A 21,654-nucleotide genomic window follows, 5' to 3' on the forward strand; every position below is an offset into this window, starting at 1 on the left:
CTTCAATCTCAGGATGATGTATTCCATACATTTAAAGCATGTTAAATATCATACTAATTGTATTAATTGAATTTCTGCTCCTTCTAGCTACCTATCAAGGTGTCCTGCTGCAGTTCAAGGGGTGTTTTCTTTCTTTTTTAAACAAAGTCAGTCTGTTAAATTAAGGGAAGGAGCAACTGTTCACATTGTTGGACTAATTCTGTTTTCTGTCCCCGCGCTTCCATGCGGAGATATCTGGCCTCCAGACCCTGATCCGCGCCTTAGGACCCACAGGTTTGGAGTGAAATTACAGCTGCTCAGCGAAAAATTCCTGCACATGTCATCCAAAAGCTTGGTCGATGGTCTTCAGATTCTTATGAAACTTACATGAAGAGCAATGTTAAATACATTCTTATTACTCCAGGATCCAACCCTACCATATCCTTTGGTATATATGAACTGCATTTTGCTATATGACCCCACCTATTAGTAATATGTATAATTATACTAATGTTCATGTTTTTTTAGGCCTGGAAGGGAGGTGGCTGAAGGTCTAGGGCCCCAGGAAATTTTTTCCTTTTTTTTCCCTTCCCTCCTTTACCTTCAGTCACTACACAAAAAATTTTAATCATTTGTGATTTTTTTTTGGGGGGGGGGGGGGGGGGGGGGGGGGGGGGGTTCACTATTTTTATTTTTGATATATTTGCATATTCAACAAAATGTGTGAGGTGGTGTATGCCGTTATAATTATATATGTATTTACATATATTTTTATTTTTGTTTTTGACATCTAGTTTTTGTTCACCAGGATCAACATGGCGCACCAATTTTTAGCAAATAGGGACTCTGCAAATCTCTCAGCCTCTTTCCTTTGCCTAATATTTCTTGTTCACCGGGATGAACGTTGCATACATTTTTTATTTTATTCTTTGTTTTTTAGCAGATAGCACCATAATACTTCAAAGTGCTGTGCTCCAACTATTTTTACTCAACCATTGTTTGGGTTTAATGTTTTGGAAATCTGCAAGATTTTGTATTATAATAAAGGTGGTTATTTAATGTCCCTATCTCACCTAAAAAAAATCATTTTTGGCTTTGGGGTCGGACTTGTTTTACTTTCACAAGGAGCAAGAAATTAAACCTCCATGATCAATTTTAGAGCACTGAGAGACATAACACTGTCAATAATTCCGGAAAATACAGACAACTCACCAGAGATGCACAAAGTTGGCATGACATCACTAGCGGAACACATACCAGGAACAGCTGAGAGATATACATGGCTTCAGACTGTGAAAGCGATCCTTTTTCTCATATGTTTTGAGTAGTCTGTGTTACAATAAGGACACCGGGAGTGTGGTGTGTAATTTAAAAAATTGTGGGGGGGAAGAATAAATGGTTTGAGGCCCGATTCTGAACTGTTTTGAACCTCCAGCAGGAGAAAATAACCATACTGGCATCAGGAATGCATGTGAAACCCTATTAGTTTATTAAAATATAATCAGACTGTAATGTGAAAAAGGTGACATATGGACTTTAACGCAAGATTGTCCTGATGAATACATGTGATTCAAGAGAAAATGGAGGAAAAAGGTGAACAGCCAGAGGTGCCGTTGTCGTAGGAAATAAGGTGACAGGGAAATAAGTTGATTGTGCAAGCGCAGTAATCCAAAACTAGGCAAAAAGTAAAGTGGAGCAACGGTTTGATTAAAGGGGAGGATTACTGCATGGCTTTTTAGTTGTATCTGACCGTTGTATTTGCAAGACTGGCTCTTTATAAAATAAACTGTTTTAAACCCCTGTCTTTTTATGTTTCTTTAACTTTGTTGTCAATTAGATGTAGTTTGTGTGTGATCGTGGGGATTTATTATAGTATATAGTAAATGATTTTACATGTCAAAATGTTGTACATTTTTTATCAAAATATTTCAGTAATATATATATATATATATATCAAATATCAATCCATATATATCAAACATTGATGTGTATATGTGTGTATATATATATATATATATCAAACATTGATGTACATATCTCAAAGTTGATATTGTAGCGATCTCAGTTCCCGCAGGCAGGTGCAACACACAGGGCGAGGCAATCCACACACAGGCGGAGGGCGGGCGTGAACCCGGGGTCTCTCCTACTGAAGCATAGCACTGATACCGCTGTAAAAGCGAGCCGGCTCCCTTGCAAGAAGCGTACATCAGGCTTATGTCACTACGTCACCTACCAGCCCTGTTGCTGCCTTCCCCCGTGCACGCTACAATATATTGTCTGTTTGGCACCCCATATACCTAGTTAAAAAAAAAGGTATTTACAGTACATTGTTTTGTCTGCATGTCTTAGGCATTAATATTAATTGTTACACATACAATTATATTTATTTTAAAAAGGTTCTAAGTTTAGGGTTGTGGTTTTTAAATTAGGATGGGGTGAAGAAGATTAACCACAACTAGACAGACAAAAGTTTTTTTTAGAAAGGAATTGTGTCGTGTACTCAGGTTGGGAATTTAAAAAAAAAATCTCTCATGTTGTTTGCAATGCCATATTCTTCGGCAACATGACAATTGTATTCCTTGCAGCAATATATAGTATTTCTAAGGAATAAGATTTGTACCATGTTAAAAAAGGACCCTCAAATCCTCTGTAGATAGGACAAATACCGAAATGAAAAACATTTCCCTAGATAGAGATGATTGCTTGTTATGTGTCTTACATGGTTGTTGCACTACTGGTATTTACCGTTTTTTTTTTAAATTATGCTGATATACAGTAGTCTACATATACTGTATGATCTCCCTTACTTACAATAGCTATCTTGGTTGGTATTGAGCTACATGTATTTACCACGGCTTAGCAAAGATGTTAACTCTTTATTTTTTAACTAATTAATGTATTGTTTCTTCCCAAACTTGTAATTGAAATACATGCATGATGATAACCAGTCTCCTGTTCGTTTTCTGTCCTAATTATACAAAGTATTGTATGTAAAAATAAATTAAACAACAAAATAGTAATATTGTACAACTCTTCAAGTACATCATGTGATTTGTATGCACCGTGGCCTAGTTAGTAATCGCAGCATGGAGCTCAATTTTTTTCCATGACTGAAACTCATCGAATGCACATCTGTCCATACAGTAGTACTTCCCAAAACAAGAACACCTCCAGAAATGTAAAATAACATTAAATATGTAACACATTTTGCTAGTTAACGTTTGATACACAAACAGAAATACACATTAATATCCCAGGCTACTTACAAATTTCATTTTAAATTATGTATTTATTGCTAATATATATTACATCGATATTCACATTCCCTTATCTAGCATCATACTGTCGAATATATTGGATCTACTTGTTAATATAAATTATACTTACAAAAATAATTTTAAATTATTTACTGTTTGGTAATATATCCGATCAACATATTTCCTGGGCTCGAGCCATTTATTTCCCAGCCTAAGCTTGTAGACATTAGAAACAGTGGAACCTCCTCTTTAAATTCTAGAACTTGCTTGTTTCCCAATCAACTTATTTCCTAGGACACCAGAGCCTGTTTTTTTGACAAAAGATACATGTGCACAGCATGAATAGACAAAAGCAGACCCTGCCCTGGCTTTATGCATTAATCAGCTGTGAAAGTTAAATGTCACTGAAGTAGTCTACATGTTATTATGAACCGTGAGCATCTTTTCACCAACATAGAAACTTGTAAATCTTTAAATTGAAGCAGTAAACAAAGCTTGAAGCACAATTTAACAGTACAGTTCATCAAAACACCTAAGTGCATACTTGTATTTATCAATGCAAAATATTACTACAATTCTACCCTTTACCTGACTACATCCCTAAGGACATTATGAAGGTAATTTGTGATGTGTAAAACTTAAGTCAGTTTGGATAGTATTGTTTTCTTCAGTATTGCAATCATGATTATGCAGCAGAACAGAGTAGCTCATTATGTTTTATGACTGTTCATTTAGTTTTTTAAATGTAATAATATAGGACTATAAGAAAAAGTAAGAACAAAAGGAGTCAATTTGCAAATTACTCAGCATTGACAACATGGCTTGGTAACACATTCCACACACTCACCATTATACAGCATGTGTAAAAAAAGTGCCTTCCCTCAGTTTCCCACTGTGGCTTCTGGTGGTTCTGTTCTCTGTGCTGTGCTTAAAATATCAGTTGGATTAACTTTGTCAGCTCCTCTTATGATGTAAAAAAACACAATCAAGTCTCCCATTATCCTTCTTTGGATTACGTTTCCCTCAACCTATCTTCATAACTCATACCTGTTAGCCCTAGGATTAGTCTGGACTGTATCCAAAGCTGCATTGTCCTTTTGTTGTAAATTCAATAAACTACTTTGTTTTCCCAGACTATGCCTGGAGTTAAAACTTTACCCTGAGAATAAAATGTTTCTACATTTCACATTATTCTCTTTATTCAATGCATTTTTGTCAGCCCACATTTCTTATCATTACACATGTACCTTTCAACCATTTGCTAAAAAGTTTCTGGAATTTTGGACACTAGGTTAAAAATGTAAAAGGGCAGAGGCCTAGCAAACATTAATCACAAGTAATACAATCAGTTAGGAAGAACGGTATCTTCAAGATAGAAAAACAGAATCAGATTTTGTCTTGTCTGTTTATGACAAGGCATTTTAGACTTCTGGGGCATGGTAACATAACACTCTTTTATCACCCTAACTCCAGGAATCTCCATTATGAAGTCTGTATTGTTTGAACAGAGTCTCAAGTCAAGGCCATGTACAGCTGTAGGTTTAAAAAGAACCAGACATTGAGTTTCAGAACTTGATTGGATTTGAATCAGAAGCAAATATGCACAAATAGAGATTCTAAGCCAAATAAAAATGGAAAAAAATATTCTTACCAAATAAAACAGATAAAAAATGTAATTTTAGCAGAATATAAAGGGTTGGAATGGGATGATAATCTGTGGGTTTTGATGCCTCATGTTCTTTAGATTCGCTGCAAGCCCTTATATTAAAAGCAAGGCTTTAAAGTCAACTGTACAGTAGTCCTTGGAGTGTGTGTGTGTGTGTGTGTGTGTGTGTGTAACTAGTGTGTTTCACTTCTATTCTAGACTACACAAATAATATCACTTCTTGAAATTTGATCAGAAGTTGAGGGTCCACCAACTTTTCCATGTTTTGCAACAAATGTGTACTGTCATGTACAGGGGCTCCCTCCAATGGAGGAGCTGGGTTTGCCATCATACCTGATTCTGATCTTGGTACTACAGTCAGCTACCTGTATTTCTATATAGAGAAGCTTGCATCACCTTAGCAGCCCTACTCTCTCTCTCTCTCTCTCTCTCTCTCTCTCTCTCTCTCTCTCTCTCTCTCTCTCTCTCTCTCTCTCTCTCTCTCTCTATATATATATATATATATATATATATATATATATATATATATATATATATATGTATTTACTGTGCACCAATATATCAATGAAAACATATATACACTGTATATTTATAAATGTGATTCCTGAAAAAATATTATTTCTCTACATAGGTTACCAGAGAGACTGATATTTTAATACATGTGATTAACACTATATGATAAATATATGTACTATTCTAACAGCAGACAAGCACCTGTATGGCGCATCCTTCAATTTCTAATCACCAAAATATGTAATGTTGCAAATGCATCGTGGTTTAAATAAAGCCATAGAATGATATAGAACTATCTAGATTTTTTTTGGACAACGTACACTGAATCAGAATCAGGGCGTTTTATTCTAGAATGTGTTAAGTCTAGTGCCCCGTTGTTCCAAAAGATTATAGTAGAGGTGTGTAAATCTGTACCTGGTTTGCGAGTGACTTTCCTTTTTCTCCTTTTGCTGAGTTTAAACTGCACTCGGTGCAAGTAGGAGGGTCCATACACACAGAATGACGTCGCTTGTCAAGTCTCTTGCTGACTCCCTCAGTCTGTTTTTATCACTGCTCTGTCGAAAAGCTACAAAATCAGAAATCTAAGGTTTAAGGGAGATTGTGAAAATAATAACAAGAAAAGCTGTTTGGGGGTTACGGTTTTGGCTGTTCGTATTACGACTAGCTGGGATACGCAACTGTATACTTCTGCGCTGGGAACTGTCACAACTGAAATTGGTGGATGCATGGAAACAGAAACTAATCATTTTTACTGTCGGAGATATCGGGGGAGAAAAAAACGACGCCTTTCCCCTTGGCTTACCAGAAACACATCCACCTGACCAAGTTGGATGTAGTAATTAAGGTAAGACGGCTAGTGTATAGGAGACTGTCATAAACGTGCCGGATTTTACTGTAGCCTGCTGTATTCCAGGTTAATACGTAGGAGTCAAGTTAAGCAAGCTTAGTGGTACAGACTATATTCAGGTAGTAACTAGTTTGAAATTAAATAGACATGTAATAAACAACACATTTCATTCCTAGCATTGTTACTGATTTGTATTTATTTTTAATCATAGCCCTTTTAAAAACGGTACAGTAGTAATGTTATTGCAGCGTCTAACCTCAATTGTTCGGTAGTCATTTGACATTGAGAAGGGATAAAATGTTAAAGTAAATTTCTGAAAATGTAAGAAAATATGGACAGATTTTTCAGATTAAAAAAAAAAGCATGACAATTTGAAAGAGGTTTGTATTCAGAGAAAGCATTACATTGCTGGGCTGTACACAGACAAGGACTCGTTCAAATAAGCGCTCCTTCCTGTGTATAAACACTAAGTAACTATTCTTGCTTTTTTGGACAGGGGTGGCCAGAGCATAAACTGTAGCTGATGAAAATGTATTTAATTCAAACATATTTTAAATTACAAGTCTCCACATTTTACAGAACATTTCTAAAATGTTGACACGGGTGAATGAATCCCGACGTGGTTACCCGCTGTCTTGCAGTACAGGCTAGTTGGCCTCGTCGACTTTAAAAACTGGATATTGTTTGTGCCATTTGACTAATACAGAATCCATTAACTCGACAGCGATGTAGGCTATTCAATTCCAGCACCTTCGCTTATATTTAGCTCTATAATTTTTAACATGGTATAAAGTTCGCAAATTATTTAATTCAATTTTAAGATTACAGACTTTGTTTTTTTTTTGTACAGTGATTTTATTAGTAAATGTCTGTAGTTGTTAGGTTAAACCTTGGTCAGATGTTGATAATAATAGTGTTTTAACGTAGTGACAAATAAATAGCGTAACTAACTGTGGCCTGCAAGAATAACGTACTTAAAATGCATATACAGCACCATAACTACAACGAATAATTATGTTATTATTCACACCGAAACACTGTTGTACAAACTGGTGACTCAATATGAAAACATTTAGCAACACAAGTATATAATATTTGGATACTCTGTAGCTTTAATGACAGCAGAATTTATCGGTCATGTCGCAGCACAGTTCTATCAACAAGGGCCTTAAAATCCAGAGTGACTGTAAAACCGAGCCAATCGGTAGGTGGCGTAAAACTAACTTTTCGTGACACAATTACGCTGTGGCCAATGGTTGCAGTCAGGAGGAGGGGTACTGAAAGAGTACTACAAAAACACGTGATTCATTTTAAAGAGGCAAGCAACATGTTGTTCAGGTTGGGCGCTTTATACAATGAATGTCAGACACCTGCGTAGCAAATCATAACTGGCATGAACTCATTCGGAAGCGTTTCAGGTAGGGATACAACATTTATTTAGTTAACTCATCGAATGTTTGGAGACACCGCGTTGAGCCAGAATGATTTTAAAAATATATGTAGCATTCACAGCTGTGAGCTGTCTCCTGAGGTTAGTTTTTAAGTAGTTTTGTCTAATGGTACTAAGTATAATGTTACATGCGTTAGGCTTTAACTATTACTTAATATTTAAATACAGTATGTTTTAAAACAAAAAGCCCATGATTATGTGCCATGAAACACAAAAAAAAAACGAGTGGATGTTTACTGCAGTTTTTAATAGTTCACTCTGTACTGACATCTTTACATTACATTACATTTCCAGATGTTGTTTTTAGCTGTAGAGAAACAACATTATTCCTTTTTAAAAGCTGCAGCTACTTCCTCATTCTTTGATCACACTAGGTGAATAGCGTTCAGCAGTAGGAGAAGGTCATAAATAACATACTTGTTATGCCATGTAGCTGGAAGCATGATTGTTTTTGTATTTAAAAAAAAAAGAAAGTTTAACATGGGCATACATTGTAAGTTAATAACCTTTTCAAAATATGTAAAGACTATTTAAAAACATTTGGCACATCACATATTTAATTCTGCATGGTTGGCTAATCTGTATAATTTGAAATGTACAATTAAGGCAACTGGTTACAGCCTCTCACTGGGTTAGAAGTGTATTACAACTAGTAACACATGTTTATGTTAATTTGTCAAATATTACTAAAAATAGATTATTGAACAGGCACAGTGTCATACATAATAAAATAAATATACGGTATACTCGTGAGAACTCAAAAATTATAATTTGATTCACAGTTGGTGCTGAGACGTTCCAGTGGGTGTCTACCAACTATTAGAGCCCGCTAGAGCTGGAAGCTGATTGGCTGACAGTACTGAATCGTTTTCTAATCTGCCTTCAATTATTTTAGATTTTCTGTTTGATATTACATTTTTTAACTGAACAGGTCTATACTGTTTAACCACTGCTTAAAATAAATATATATTTTTTTTATTCCTTGTATTTTGACAAATTAGGTAAACCCATGAAACAACTATGGAGACCAAAAGACAACAATGCTTCCTTGATAGAATAAACAATGAGAAAAGGTTGAGTCAAGTGCCTAAATCAATGGAGAACAGCTGTTCTTTGGATGGAAATCAGACCGAAGATAATGCATTGATGGAGATCCTAAATGTCACAGCTACTGGCTTCAAGGAAAACGGTGGGAAAAAGTCAGAACAGTATTTGGCTTTTCAGCATCACAATCAGAAATGTGTTTTCCCAACTTTAAATAACAACACAACTATTAAGTTGGAGACAGACTCCAAGGAACTTTCCAAAACTGTTGCTGAGTCTATGGGCTTGTATATGGACTCTGTAAGAGATGTTGATTATAGTTTTGGTCAACAGAATCAACAAGGACATTCAAGCCCTGCAAAGGGCTATCCAAACAGCGAGCAGCAGATGTATAAAAGTGAAGAGAATCTGTGTGCGTCAGCTACAAGCCCCAAAATGAACACTTTGGGTTCACTTATCTCGTCCCCTTACTCTGCAATCTCCAACCTTTCTAATATTAATTTAATGGAGTGCTCAGCCAGCAGCCCAGCCAGCACCAGCAATATGGCTGCTTCTGTTTATAGTCCCCAGAACACAAACACCTCTATTTCCAGCCCTGTTAATAACAATCTAGTGTCCTCAACCACTAGCCCTCTTGTGGATCCTTTCACTGGTGTTAGCAGCCCCCTTGACTACAGCTCTGGGGTATCAAACCTCTCTAATGTACATGCAAGAACCGCTGCTGCTTGTAGTCCCACAAATACTCCACTTTCAAGCCCTCTGAGTACTATGAGATCACCCATCTCAAGTCCCCAAAGTATGTGCAGTGTGAAATCTCCTGCCTCGAGCACTGCTAACATGAGATCTTCTGTACCAAGCCCTATTGGTAAAAACATTAACATTAACAACATGCGAGCCTCCATTTCAAGTCCTTTGGCTGTTACAAACATGTCAGTAGTGAGCCCTCCATATAACTCAACAGGGTTTCCCATCTCCAGCCCTGTTGGTGGACTTGGTCTGGTTCAGAATGATATTAACAGCCCAGACGACAGCGACCATGATATGAAAAGGTTTGAATTTGCAAAGGTTGAAAAAACAGATGGCGAAATGTATAGTTGCAGGGTAGATGTGATGGGCAAGTTCATTAAAAATGAACCTGGCACTGGTTTTGATAACATGTGTCTCTTAGGTGACAACAAGCCAAACTTACCCAGTTCTCATTTTGCCACACATATTAAGAATGAATCGGATAAAGGCTCATCTTGCCTGAATGCACATTGTAACGGACAGCAGCAACCTTTGGTCCCCTTCCCTGTTTCAGAAACCACTTACTTGTCTTTGAGGGACAATATGGATGAGTACAGCCTTTCTGGGATTTTAGGACCACCTTTTGCTTCACTAAATGGCAATTACGAACATGAGGCATTTTCTAACAATGCCCTTCCTAAGAGAATTAAACAGGAGCCTGACGATGGCTGCTATTACCAAGAGAATAATAACATGCCAACATCAGCTATTGTTGGAGTTAATTCAGGTGGACATTCATATCATTACCAGATTGGAGTGCAAGGAGCAATGTCTTTTTCACAACCTGACGCGAGAGACCAATCAAACCCTCTTCTAAATCGAATTTCAACGGGTACGGCTGTGATGGAGACATGGAAATCTCACCCTGGCCTATCACAAGGCTCTCTGCCATCAAGAGGCGATGGCTATCTGCTGCAAAGATGTATTCCAGAAAACATGAGGTGAGGGAAAATAGTTTTACATTAAGCTATAGAAAATATGCATTTACCTGAACCCTGCACATGATAACATAAGGTAGAGCAGTTATCTACTTGACTTGCTTATAAACTTTACCTTACACTTTTATTGAGCATTTTAAAGTTATGTATAAGTAACATTGGAGCCATAAAACATGACTTATTTAATTGAATTTCAGAATAGACACTGATAATTAATTAATAGATAATTAATAATGGAGGATATCGGTCCTGTGTCATAGTACTCACAAAGCAAGCTTTGTTCACAGGTAAACAGCTGGTCACAATAAAATAGGCACCTGGGAACAAAATTTGCCAAAAATCTTTGTACAACTTTAGACTATAAACATATTTCCCTCATTGTTCTATAGGTAAATTAATTTTATAATGTGCTATGGGATGTATTCATTCTTAGAGAATAGGGTTCACAGAAGGTATTCCAGTAGTATTATTGCACTTATTGTAAACCATACTGTATTTAAATATTAATCTTACATTGAAACCCTGTACTGCCCTGTAACACATGTTTTTCTGATTATTCATGTATTTTTAGGGATTGTCTTACTATAACAGTGCTGGCTGTGGTTATTCTTTTTTGGTATTTTAAACATAAAATGGCAGATGCTCTTGTTGTTGTCATTTTTAGGTCTTGGTAAGTGTAATGAATAGGTGGATACTGTACACGTGCAATGTGACTACAAGTTGTTTGTTTTTTATTTTGTTTGTTTCCCTTATACAAATCATGTGAAAATGGGAGCTGTTTGTAAATTATTGTGTAAATTAGTATAAAGTGGTAAATTACAAATTAGGTTGTAGGAGTATTCAGCGATGAGAACATGTACAGTTTTTGTATGTGAATATTTTCCTCTATCAAAAAGAAACAACCTTTAATTAGATCAATATTTGATGTGATCAGAGGCGCCTAATCCAGGGGGCAGGAGGGACATGTCCCCCACCCCTTTGAATATGGGGGGGGGTGGGCTCAAACTATATATTTTGCCTATTATATATATATTATTATATATTTTGCCAAACTATATATTTTTCATTTATCATACCTTGTTGTGTTTGGCATTGGTTGGTCTTTATAGGTTTAAAATAAAATATAAAAATGGAAAACTGTTCAGAGGATGGGTCACATTTATAGACAATCACAATCAATTCTCCCTACACGAACATATTGATTGACCCAAGGTCTGCACCGTGGCTAACGTTAGCTAACAGTAAGAAAAAACGTCACTAAGTGAATGTGAGCTCAGCAGATGGTCAGGAGAGACAACTTGCGCAAAATATTGATACTTAAATATAGGAATATATTTTTTATTTATAACTCGCAAAAATATCTGAAGGAAGACAGAGCATAAGAATATTATTAGAATGTATTAGAATTATTAGAATTTAAATTTCCACCAAAATCATTATTTTTTTTTTACTTAGATTAAGAAGTAGTAAATATATCAAAAACCGGTATTTCAAAATCACACAAGCCTGATTTTACTTTAGTGAAAAAGTTGTTCTTTGCTAATGTTAATGTTCAGCTTTCATATCAACACATGTGTACTTACTAATAATTTAAATTCACATTCATTTAATAACACTGTGTAACAAAAAAAACAATTTTATTTTTGTTCCTGGGTAGTAAGTGTTATTTCCTAAATACTGTAAATACAGTATAATCGTAAATCTCGAAAAACTACTCACTTCTAAATCTTTTGTAGTCATCTTTGTATTACTTTAGTATAAATACATGTTAATTTGGATTCATATGTTGTTTTTTTCTGAACGAAAAGACACACATTTGCCCATTTTCCCATTGGAAATAGTGATATTTTGAAATATCACTGTCCTGGTCACAAAAGCAAAGTTTGTGTGGAATAATAGCCATGTTCTGTACTTTTGAGGCATAAGCAGTTAGGAAATAACACTTACTACCCAGGAACAAAAATTGTGTTACATAGTGTAATATACATTTACGTATAGTGTGTCCCTAAATGACTGTAACAAATGCTGATTCATAAAAAGGGTGATTCAGTATTTACCAGTGTAGCTCATGATATACTACCTATCATCACCAAGCATTGACCTGCTATGGAGAGCGTTTACTTTCTGAAAGTCTTCTGAAAGCAGTTGGTTTTGTTGTTTTAACTGAGCTCATCAAGGTCTGAAGACAAAACTTGAAAAGCGTTCTCTAGTATCCAGCACTACATTTAAAACAAAGACAAGCAAGGAATATTTGAACTGTTAACCAGGGATTCGGCCACAAACCGAACCGGAATTTTCGTCTCTCGTTCTGAAAGTTCCGAACGGCTGAATTTCTTCCGTTCCAGTATGAACGAAATGAAATATCGGTTAATACCGGTTCCATTTTTTTCTAGCCAAGTAAGCTATTGTATTGGTGTTCATAGGTCTTCAATTTCTCGAATTAAACAAAAAAGAATGAAATACAGTAAAATCCAGATAACTCGGCACTCAAAGGGAAAACGATTATCCTTCTGTATTAATAAATGCACTTTCTTCCTGCCTATAGAAACAACAATGCCCATGTTGCAGCCTTAAAATAAAATGACAAGTCTACTTGTTATTTTTTTTCTTTTCCCCTTCGCAACTTTCTTTGCCTCAGTTTGAGTTTCCTTTTTTTTTTTTTTTTAAACAATTCAAAACAGCAACATTTCCCAACAATCACGGTGGCTTAGCGTCCTTACAGTCAATATAATAACTTAATATGATGTTTGTCTGAAATAAACTCTGCAGCTAATCGAATCATGGCTTGCCACTTGCTTTTTTTCTGTTCTGTTCCACCTTTCAACTTGGTGGTGTTTTTAATTATAAAAAAACAAAACAAATAAAAAAAACAACATTATTTTCCAGGGCTCTACACATCTGCTGCATATCTGAACACAAGGCTGAACTGCTTTTTGATACAATACAAAGAGCAGCAACTGAATTGCAGCTTTTTAGGTGATGGATTTTGAGTGTGGATCCCTGTTGCAACTACTATTTTTAGTGTCATGTTTTTCTGACCACAGGTCTAGGGACTAAATTATATACGTTAGTATAGTGTCCTTAAATCTGACAATGCCATGGCGCTCTGGCTGTCCTTTAATATAATTGAGTGAATATTTTAATTCTGGCTGCTTGAGAAGTCTCCCCAGTTGTAAGTTGGCCCTGTGAACGTCTGCAGTGTGTTTGGTAGTACATTAGTTGTTTCTTATCAAAAAATACTGTTATGGCAAACTAAGTTTACAAAGGTGATGGCTTGTTAATATTAGTTTTGGCAAACCACTCATGTTGAGAAAGCAATTCAACTTTTTACAGCAGCTATTGTTTGTAAAGCACTTTACTTTGAATAAAGCATTGTTGGATTATTAAGCCGATAAAGAAGATGGTGGAACCCAAAACACTGATTCAAACAGATGAATTTCACAGGACTTACATGCCAGTGCAATCTATCTATATCACTATTTACATGTGTTCTGACACTTGTTCAGCTATATAAGGCATTACGGCACTCATTTGAAAAAGCATGTTTATCTTTTTTAAATACAGTAGAACCAGTCATATCCCATTTAATTGTTTCCAGAGGTGCATCAGATATGTGAAAATATCATATCTCAGAGAGAGCCCTTATACTACATTGTAGTTGCTTTATAAATGTCAGGGCATTATAAATTAACAGGTCCATCAGTGTACAGTACTGCATGTATACTATATAAATAAAATCAATGAGAATTACCGTAAAAAAACATTATATAAGTCGATTTCCTTGACATTTTTATGGGGCTTTTAAAAGGGGTGAGCGACTAATACACCTGTGTAACGTATGCTCAGGTGTGTGTAATATTAAGGTACTGTACCGGTCTCACTGGGATTACTACAGCCATGGTTACGGCTCACACAATCTTAACTGTCAATAACCTGATTTATTTGTTCAGGATCTGCGGCATTCAGGTCATGTTGCTAGCTGGAAAAACAAAAACACTGTTCTAAGTTTTAATTTGTTACTGTCAATACCGTTAGTCATTTTGAATGTTAAACGCAAGCTTTCAGACTCTTGACTGACCTCCTCTCGAGCCAGACGTGTGCGTACGTGGAGAAAAAAAAAAAAGTGCTTAAATCAATCTTTGGAATATGAAAACATCACAGCTATACCGCTTCACTGTTAACACAATAGCTGTCAGTCTATGAATTTCTTTATTCCTTCCCTCTCGAGCCATTGATTTGTCAACATTCACACTGGGATCCGTAGGAAACAGCTATTTGTTAGAAAGCCTAGTAAAGTTATCAAGTCTTCCGTTTATTGTAACTGCAATGCTATAATAATGTAGGTGATTTTGAGACTGGATGAAGTTGGACAGTCAGACAAAAACCGAAAATGCTATTTCAGGTTTGAAATTGCGTCTTGTTGAATTTACCAAAAAAAAACCCAAAAAAACAGTACGTGACTGGAGACGAAACAAAAACTTAAAATGGCGAAAGAAAAACAAGCCGACACAGGAGGAAAGTGTTTATGGCCCGATGTAGGAAACATTTTGTTTGAATGCAGCACTGTTTAATACTTTTCTTTCAAATTTGAATTAATACAATTAATCTGTAAAAGCCAATGCAGTGGGAACTATTGTCTAAGCATGGTTTTGGAAAGAAATGTTCAGTAAAGCAAAGGAGAAACGGTCTTGAAATTGTTTGGGTACTTAATAAGCTCAACTAAAACAGGTTAATACTGATGTGATGTGGGATGTGTAATTTAATTTTACACTCTGTTAATTATTACTTTTTCAATTTAAAAACAAATTGAAAAATGAAATAGTTTCCAGCAGTTTAACTAAAAATGAAAAACAACCCTGTAAAATTATTAATGGAATAAAATGTTGTAAACAAGGGTCATTTCGAAACTAAACCTGTGTATCTTTCTTTATTTATTTAAAATACGAAAAAGGTGTTTTCCTAAAATTGAAGTCTCAGAAAGGGGGGAGTGACTTTTACACCAGTGCGACCTATAAAACGATTTTTACAGTCTTGCAAAACAAAATACTATAAAACAGCATTTGGCACTTTATAAAACAACATTCCAGAAACAGTTCCTACCTTGCTTGTTCAATCTATGCCAAGTAATCCCACAGTTTTCTTTGTACCAGAAATGTGTGTTAACCTGAGGCAGAAAAGAAGTTAAGTCTTTCTTGTAAGTAATATTCACACATTCTTAAATCTTTTATCTAAAGTATGTTTATATCCCAAAGTTTATTATTTTTATAGTTTGTCCTTTTTATGTCTGAATTTATGTTGTTTTATTATGTGTAATAAACGATAAGCCTAGGCAACTGAATATGCCTGTGCGTTGTTTAATGTTTGAGTGCGTTGCCCTTTTTCTATCTCGTCTAGATTAGCATGTGTTAATTGAGAACCCTGATTAGAGAGCATTACAATCTGTTAGTTGACCACATTTGAAGGGCAGAACGTAATCAGCAGGCGAAGGCACTACCGTACAGACAAGGTCATCTACCAAGGTAATACCTGATAATCAGAGTGCTATTGAGTTGAGAACCTGGGAGACTTTTTAGATCTTTAAATGACTAATGTATTTACCCTTTCAATGTTCTGCTTTATTTTCATTTTATTTATTTTTTAAGGTAGGCAAAGCTTGTTCACAAAATGGAGCTTCCTGGTTGGCTGATGAACATTCTGAGGTTTATAATAAGTATTTTTCTATTTACCCCATTACATTTATAGAAAGAACTAACTGGGTTTTTAGGGAACAAGAACAGCCTAAAAATGGTCTACTAGATGATAAAAACTACACCAGGTTAGTAGATGGCAAACTGTCAGACTGGGAGTGCTGGCTGGTTTTATATACAGTGTCGTGAAAAAGTATTTGCCCCCTGTCTGATTTTCTGCATTTTTACACATTTTTCACATTGAATTTGGTCAGATATTTTTGTGGGTTGTAGTAATATATAGAGGGAGTCTGAGAGAAAAAAATGACACCAGAGTTTGGAGCTTCTTTCGTTTGTTTGATGTGCAAGATAATCAAACATGCAATCTTCAGTGTGAAAAAGTTATTGCCCCCCCCCCCCCCCCCCCCCCCCCCTAGATAACTCAACCCAATTAAAGGTATAATTAGGGTCGACTGTTTGAATACTTTGGTTTACAATCAGGCTTGATTTGGGCCAGCCTTGCCCTTACCATCAGAGTGAAGTTGTCAGCACACAGGTTCTAGAGGCACATTGTGCCACGATCAAAAGAAATTCCTGAAGTTGTTGTTGATGCCTATCAGTCTGGAAGCATTACAAAGTCATTTCTAAATCTCTGGGGCTCCACTAAACTACAGTCAGAGCCATATTGTCCAAATGGAGAAAGTTTGGGACAGTAGTGAATCTTTCTAGGAGTGGCCATCCTGCTAAAATCTCTCCAAGAGCAAGGAGTGAAATCATCCAGGAAGTCACAAAGAACCCTAGAACAACATTGAGGGATCTGTAGGCCTCTCTCGCCTCGGCTAAAGTCAGTGTTCATGCCTCCACCATCAGAAAGACACTGGGCAAAAATGGGTTTCATGGCAGAGTAGCAAGGCAGAAACCACTGCTCACTAAGAAGAACATGAATGTTCATCTCAAGTTTGCCAGAAAGCACCTGGATGATCCTCAAGAGTTCTGGAACAATGGACCAACATGGCGAAAGCCAAACACTTCATTCCACGGTAAGAATCTCATACCAATTGTATGGTGGTAGTGTCATGTGTCATTTGGGGATGCTTTGTTGCATCAGGACCTGGATGACTTGCCATCATTGAAGGAACCATATATTCTACTCTGTATCAGAGAATTCTACAGGAGAATGCCAAGCCATCTGTCCGTGAGCTGAAGCTGAAGCACAGCTGGGTCATGCAGCAAGACAATGATCTGAAACACAGAAGAAAGTCTGGTTGAAGAACATGAAATTTAAAGTTTTGGAATGGTCTAGTCAAAGTCCAGACCTAAACCCCATTGAGGTGTTGTGGCAGGACCTGAAACGAGCAGGTTATGTTCGAAAACCCACAAATGTCACTGAGTTGAAGCAGGTCTGCATGAAAGAGTGAGCCAAAATTGCTCCATGGTGCTGTGAGGGACTGATCAATAACTACAGGAAGCGTTTGGTTGCAGTTATTGCTGTTAAAGGTGGCGTAATCAGTTATTGGGGCGATTACTTTTTCACACAGGGGCATTGGGTGTTGCATAACTTTCTTTAAGAAATAAATGAAATAAGTATCAACATTTTGTGTTATTTGTTCACTCAGGGTCCATTTTGTCTAATATTAGATTTTGGTTGAAGATCTGATAACATTCAGTGTCAAAAATATGCAAAAATGCCGAAAATCAGACGGGGCAAATACTTTTCACGGTACTGTAAGTAGTCAGTGTTACTCTTATAAGGAAAATGATCTGTTATGTGTTTGGGTTAATATGTCACCATATTAACAGGTGGTGGGGAAAAACCAGCAATGACTAACTGCTGTCTAAATACAGCAGTGAAAGCTTCCAATTCCACATTTATTTTCAACACATTTACACACTTTTTTTTTTTTTTTAACCAAATCTCCTTTGTTTTTGTTTAATGGTCAGGCAGTTTCCCCTTGGCAAACCAAGTTTGAGTCAAAACTGAAACATAGCAATAAATGCAACCCTTCGCCAAGTTGTGGATTTGTTTTGCTGAACTTGTCAGTTTTATATTGAACAGTTTTTCTCTTTGTTGGACCCGGTGGTGCTTTGTAAATGTCCTTTGTTGACATCTATTCCCAGACCAGGTTGAAGTTACCTAATTTTAAACTTATAACTTTGTCCTTTAGAAAATTGTATTTTAGTTTAAACCCAAATATTTGGTTCAGCTATGCAGTGGCGGTGTTGGATAGTGCTGGGACAAATATCCTAATATCAAAACAAACATTTTTTTACATGTATTCGAAGGCAAAAACCAAATATCTGTATCCGTCAGAAATTATTTTATCTGTGTGAGATTTTATATTGTTGGAGGCCGACAGCGGGATTTACTCTGCTGGAGCCGCTGCTTGCTTTCCCTTGCTTGTCACTTCTGCTCTGCTGTGAGTCGGGGGTGTGTCTTGCCAGCACCCCTTTGGCAGGCGTGGAGCAGTGGGGGGAGTTCTTCTGTTGCGCTCTGACTGTCAGCTAAGATCAGCCCCACACGCTGGTGAGTGTTGCTGTTCACTATTTGCTGAATAAAAGAGCTATCAATTTTGGAAAATAAAAGTTGTATGCTTGGATTATTACCACCGCTACAATAAATCATTTGTAATGTTTTAACCTGCCTAATGTTAACCAGAATAAAGTTCCACAACCAAGGCACACAACAGAATAAAGCTCTTCTCCAGTTTATTTAGACGACTTTTTAGAACAATTAAAAGTTCTGCATTTTCTGATCTCAAATAACAAGTACTAATATAAGGAGTTAGTAGTTCTTCTCTCTAGTAGAAGGTGAAAAGGAATTGCCACATAAAATTATTATTGATTGGATTACATTTCGCTAAACCCAGTTTATAGCCAATGTATCAAACCTCAGTTTTATCTGGGTTTATTTTCAACCAGTTTGTAGCCGTCTATGGTCGGATATGTTAAATACTTTGTAAGAGAATCTATTGCTATATCTGTCTATGCTGAAAATGATGCGTAGATTTGTGTATCATCAGCATAACTGAACAATAAAAGTGCACTTGCCCAGTGAGATAAACTGGTAATCGAGAGATAGATAGGAGACAAAGTTAGAACTTTCCAAGACCAACATGAGGCTGCAGACGATTTAACAAAATTCTGTGATCAACGGTATCAAATTCTGCAGAGAGGTCTAGCAAATCAAACATTGAAAGCATCCACTGGTTTGACTTTCACTTAAACCATCCCACACAACATTTGACTCCATTGCCCTTTAATGTAACCACTGATCAGTTGCTAAAGTTAAAATCAGGGACAATTTGCATCTTAACAAGTATAGACAAGAGATAGATTACTTTTTCTAAAACAAAGTTGAATAGCTGTTAACTCGTGTGGAAGCTTTTGCACTTTGCGATTTCAACACATGATTTTCAATTAACTCAGATCCCCTTCGGACAGAATAATGCTAAACAATTTGATTAAGGGATGATTAGAGATGCAATTTGACTGTAAGTCACTAGGTCTGATGATTTCTGTTGTCCTTAGTTATTATTCCCTGCTGGGATTGCATATTCCAGAGACAGAGAAATAATGGAGATGCCTCTGTGTACTGTATATACATTCATATGTCACAATTTTGTTTTACATACATTTATAGTGCCTATAGAAAGTCTACACCCCGTTTCAAAATTTTCACCTTTTGTTGCCTTATAGCCTGGAATTAAAATGCATTAAAACTGTTTTATTTTTTCATTTATCTACACATAGATACCCTCCAAATTCCAAGTGAAAAAAATATTCTAGAAAATTGTAGAAAATTAATTAAAAATAAAAAAACTGAAATAGCTTGGTTGGATAAATGTTAACCCCCTTGTAATAGCAATCCTAAATTAGCTCAGGTGTAACCAGTCACCTTCAAAATCACACATCAAGTGGCCTCCACCTGTGTTAAATTGTAGAATTGTAGTGATTCACATGATTACAGGGTAAATTCCCTCTGCTGGGTAGTGTATTATAAAGCAAAGAGACTCAAGGTGCTTTCAAAAGAACTACAGGACAAAGTTGTTGAAAGGCACAGATCTGGGGGTGGGTATAAAAAATATTAAAGGCCTTAAATATCCCTTGGAGCATGGTCAAGATGATTATTAAGAAGTGGAAGGTGTATGGCACCACCAAGACCCTGCCTAGATCAGACTGTCCGTCCAAACTGGATGAGCGAACTTGACCGAACAAGAAGGAGACTGATCAGAGAGGCTGCCAGGAGGCCAATGGCAATTTTGCAAGAGCTACAGGCTTTTATGGCCAAGACTGGTCAAAGTGTGCATGTGACAACAATATCCCAAGCACTCCACAAATCTGGCCTGTATGCTAGGGTGGCAAGAAGGAAGCCATTACTCAAGAAAGCCCACCTTGAATCCCGTTTGAAGTATGCAAAAAAGCACTCAGGAGATTCTGTAGCCATGCGTCTAAAAGTTTTGTGGTCTGACAAAACTAAAATGGAATTTTTTGGCCTAAATGCAAAGTGTTATGTTTGGCTCAAACCCAACACAGCACATCACCCAAAGAACGTCATCCCTACTTTGAAGCATGGTGGTGGCAGCATCATGTTATGTGGATGTTTTTCATCGGCAGGGACTGGGGCACTTGTCAGGATAGAAGGGAAAATGAATGGAGCAAAGTACAGAGAAGTCCTTGAGGAAAACCTGCTGCCCTCTGCAAGAAAGCTGAAACTAGGAGAGAAGTTCACCTTTAAGCATGACAACCAAAGTGCAGCCAAAACTACACTGGACTGGCTAAGGAACAAAAAGGGGATTGATTTTACATTGATTCACAGTTGGTGCTGAGATGTTCCAGCGGGCATCTACCGTATATTAGAGCCCACTAGAGCTGGAAGCTGACGGTACTGAATCGTTTTCTAATAAGAAACTTGACATGCTTTGTCGATTAATTTTCTGCTCAAGATGTATTGTCTTAAAAATTGCTCAGCTCTAATTACTATTGTTAGAAGAAGGGTTGATACCTACATTTTGTAATCCCAGGCATTGGAATATTTTAAGATGACCTCTTAATCCATGCAAGTTTGTAACAAGGACCCAATTGGCAAACTGTCTTTATTTGCAGGATATGGCAATGGGCACCAGCAACAAAGCAGTAATTCTATCAAAGAATTTCAAAGACTTTATAAACAACAATATTCTATTGTTAGTGTAAAGCCCCTCGTGATTGAATTACTGCCTGAAAGTGTTTCTTTCAGCCACCTATTGCAATTTGTAAACTTTAAATTATGTATTTAAAAAAGCCAAAAATAGCTGTGAGTGCTTCTGGGAAATACAATTTTTTAGGAACTGTATATGATAAATCAAAAGCTTTTACCTTACATATCAGGAATTAAAGTGGCAGGTTTAGTTAAAATACTGTGCATCTGTCATAGGTTGAAATGTAAACTGGGTAGTATATTTTAATTAAATGTAGCTTTGACTTGATAATGCAGTTCAGGATCCTGGATTACACACTGGATCAGCCAGA

General features: G+C 36.5%; 1 protein-coding gene across 4 annotated transcripts in view; it reads left to right on the top strand.

Moving 5' to 3' along the window:
* The first annotated feature begins 5,920 nt into the window (after positions 1–5,920).
* The window catches only part of LOC121296858 (mineralocorticoid receptor-like), a 114,494-nt gene continuing 98,760 nt past the window's right edge, over positions 5,921–21,654 (top strand). For 2 of the 4 annotated variants that reach the window (XM_041222729.1, XM_041222754.1), the window contains exons 1-2: positions 5,921–6,259; positions 8,714–10,483. In XM_041222729.1, the coding sequence (XP_041078663.1) occupies positions 8,733–10,483 (1,751 nt within the window). In that variant the 5' untranslated portion in view covers positions 5,921–6,259; positions 8,714–8,732. Of the gene's footprint in view, positions 6,260–7,594; positions 7,681–8,494; positions 8,569–8,713; positions 10,484–21,654 lie in introns of those variants that run through there. The other 2 variants (XM_041222738.1, XM_041222746.1) reach the window with 2 other exon arrangements.

This window comes from Polyodon spathula, chromosome 2 (assembly GCF_017654505.1).
Source record: "Polyodon spathula isolate WHYD16114869_AA chromosome 2, ASM1765450v1, whole genome shotgun sequence".
NCBI lineage: Eukaryota > Metazoa > Chordata > Actinopteri > Acipenseriformes > Polyodontidae > Polyodon > Polyodon spathula.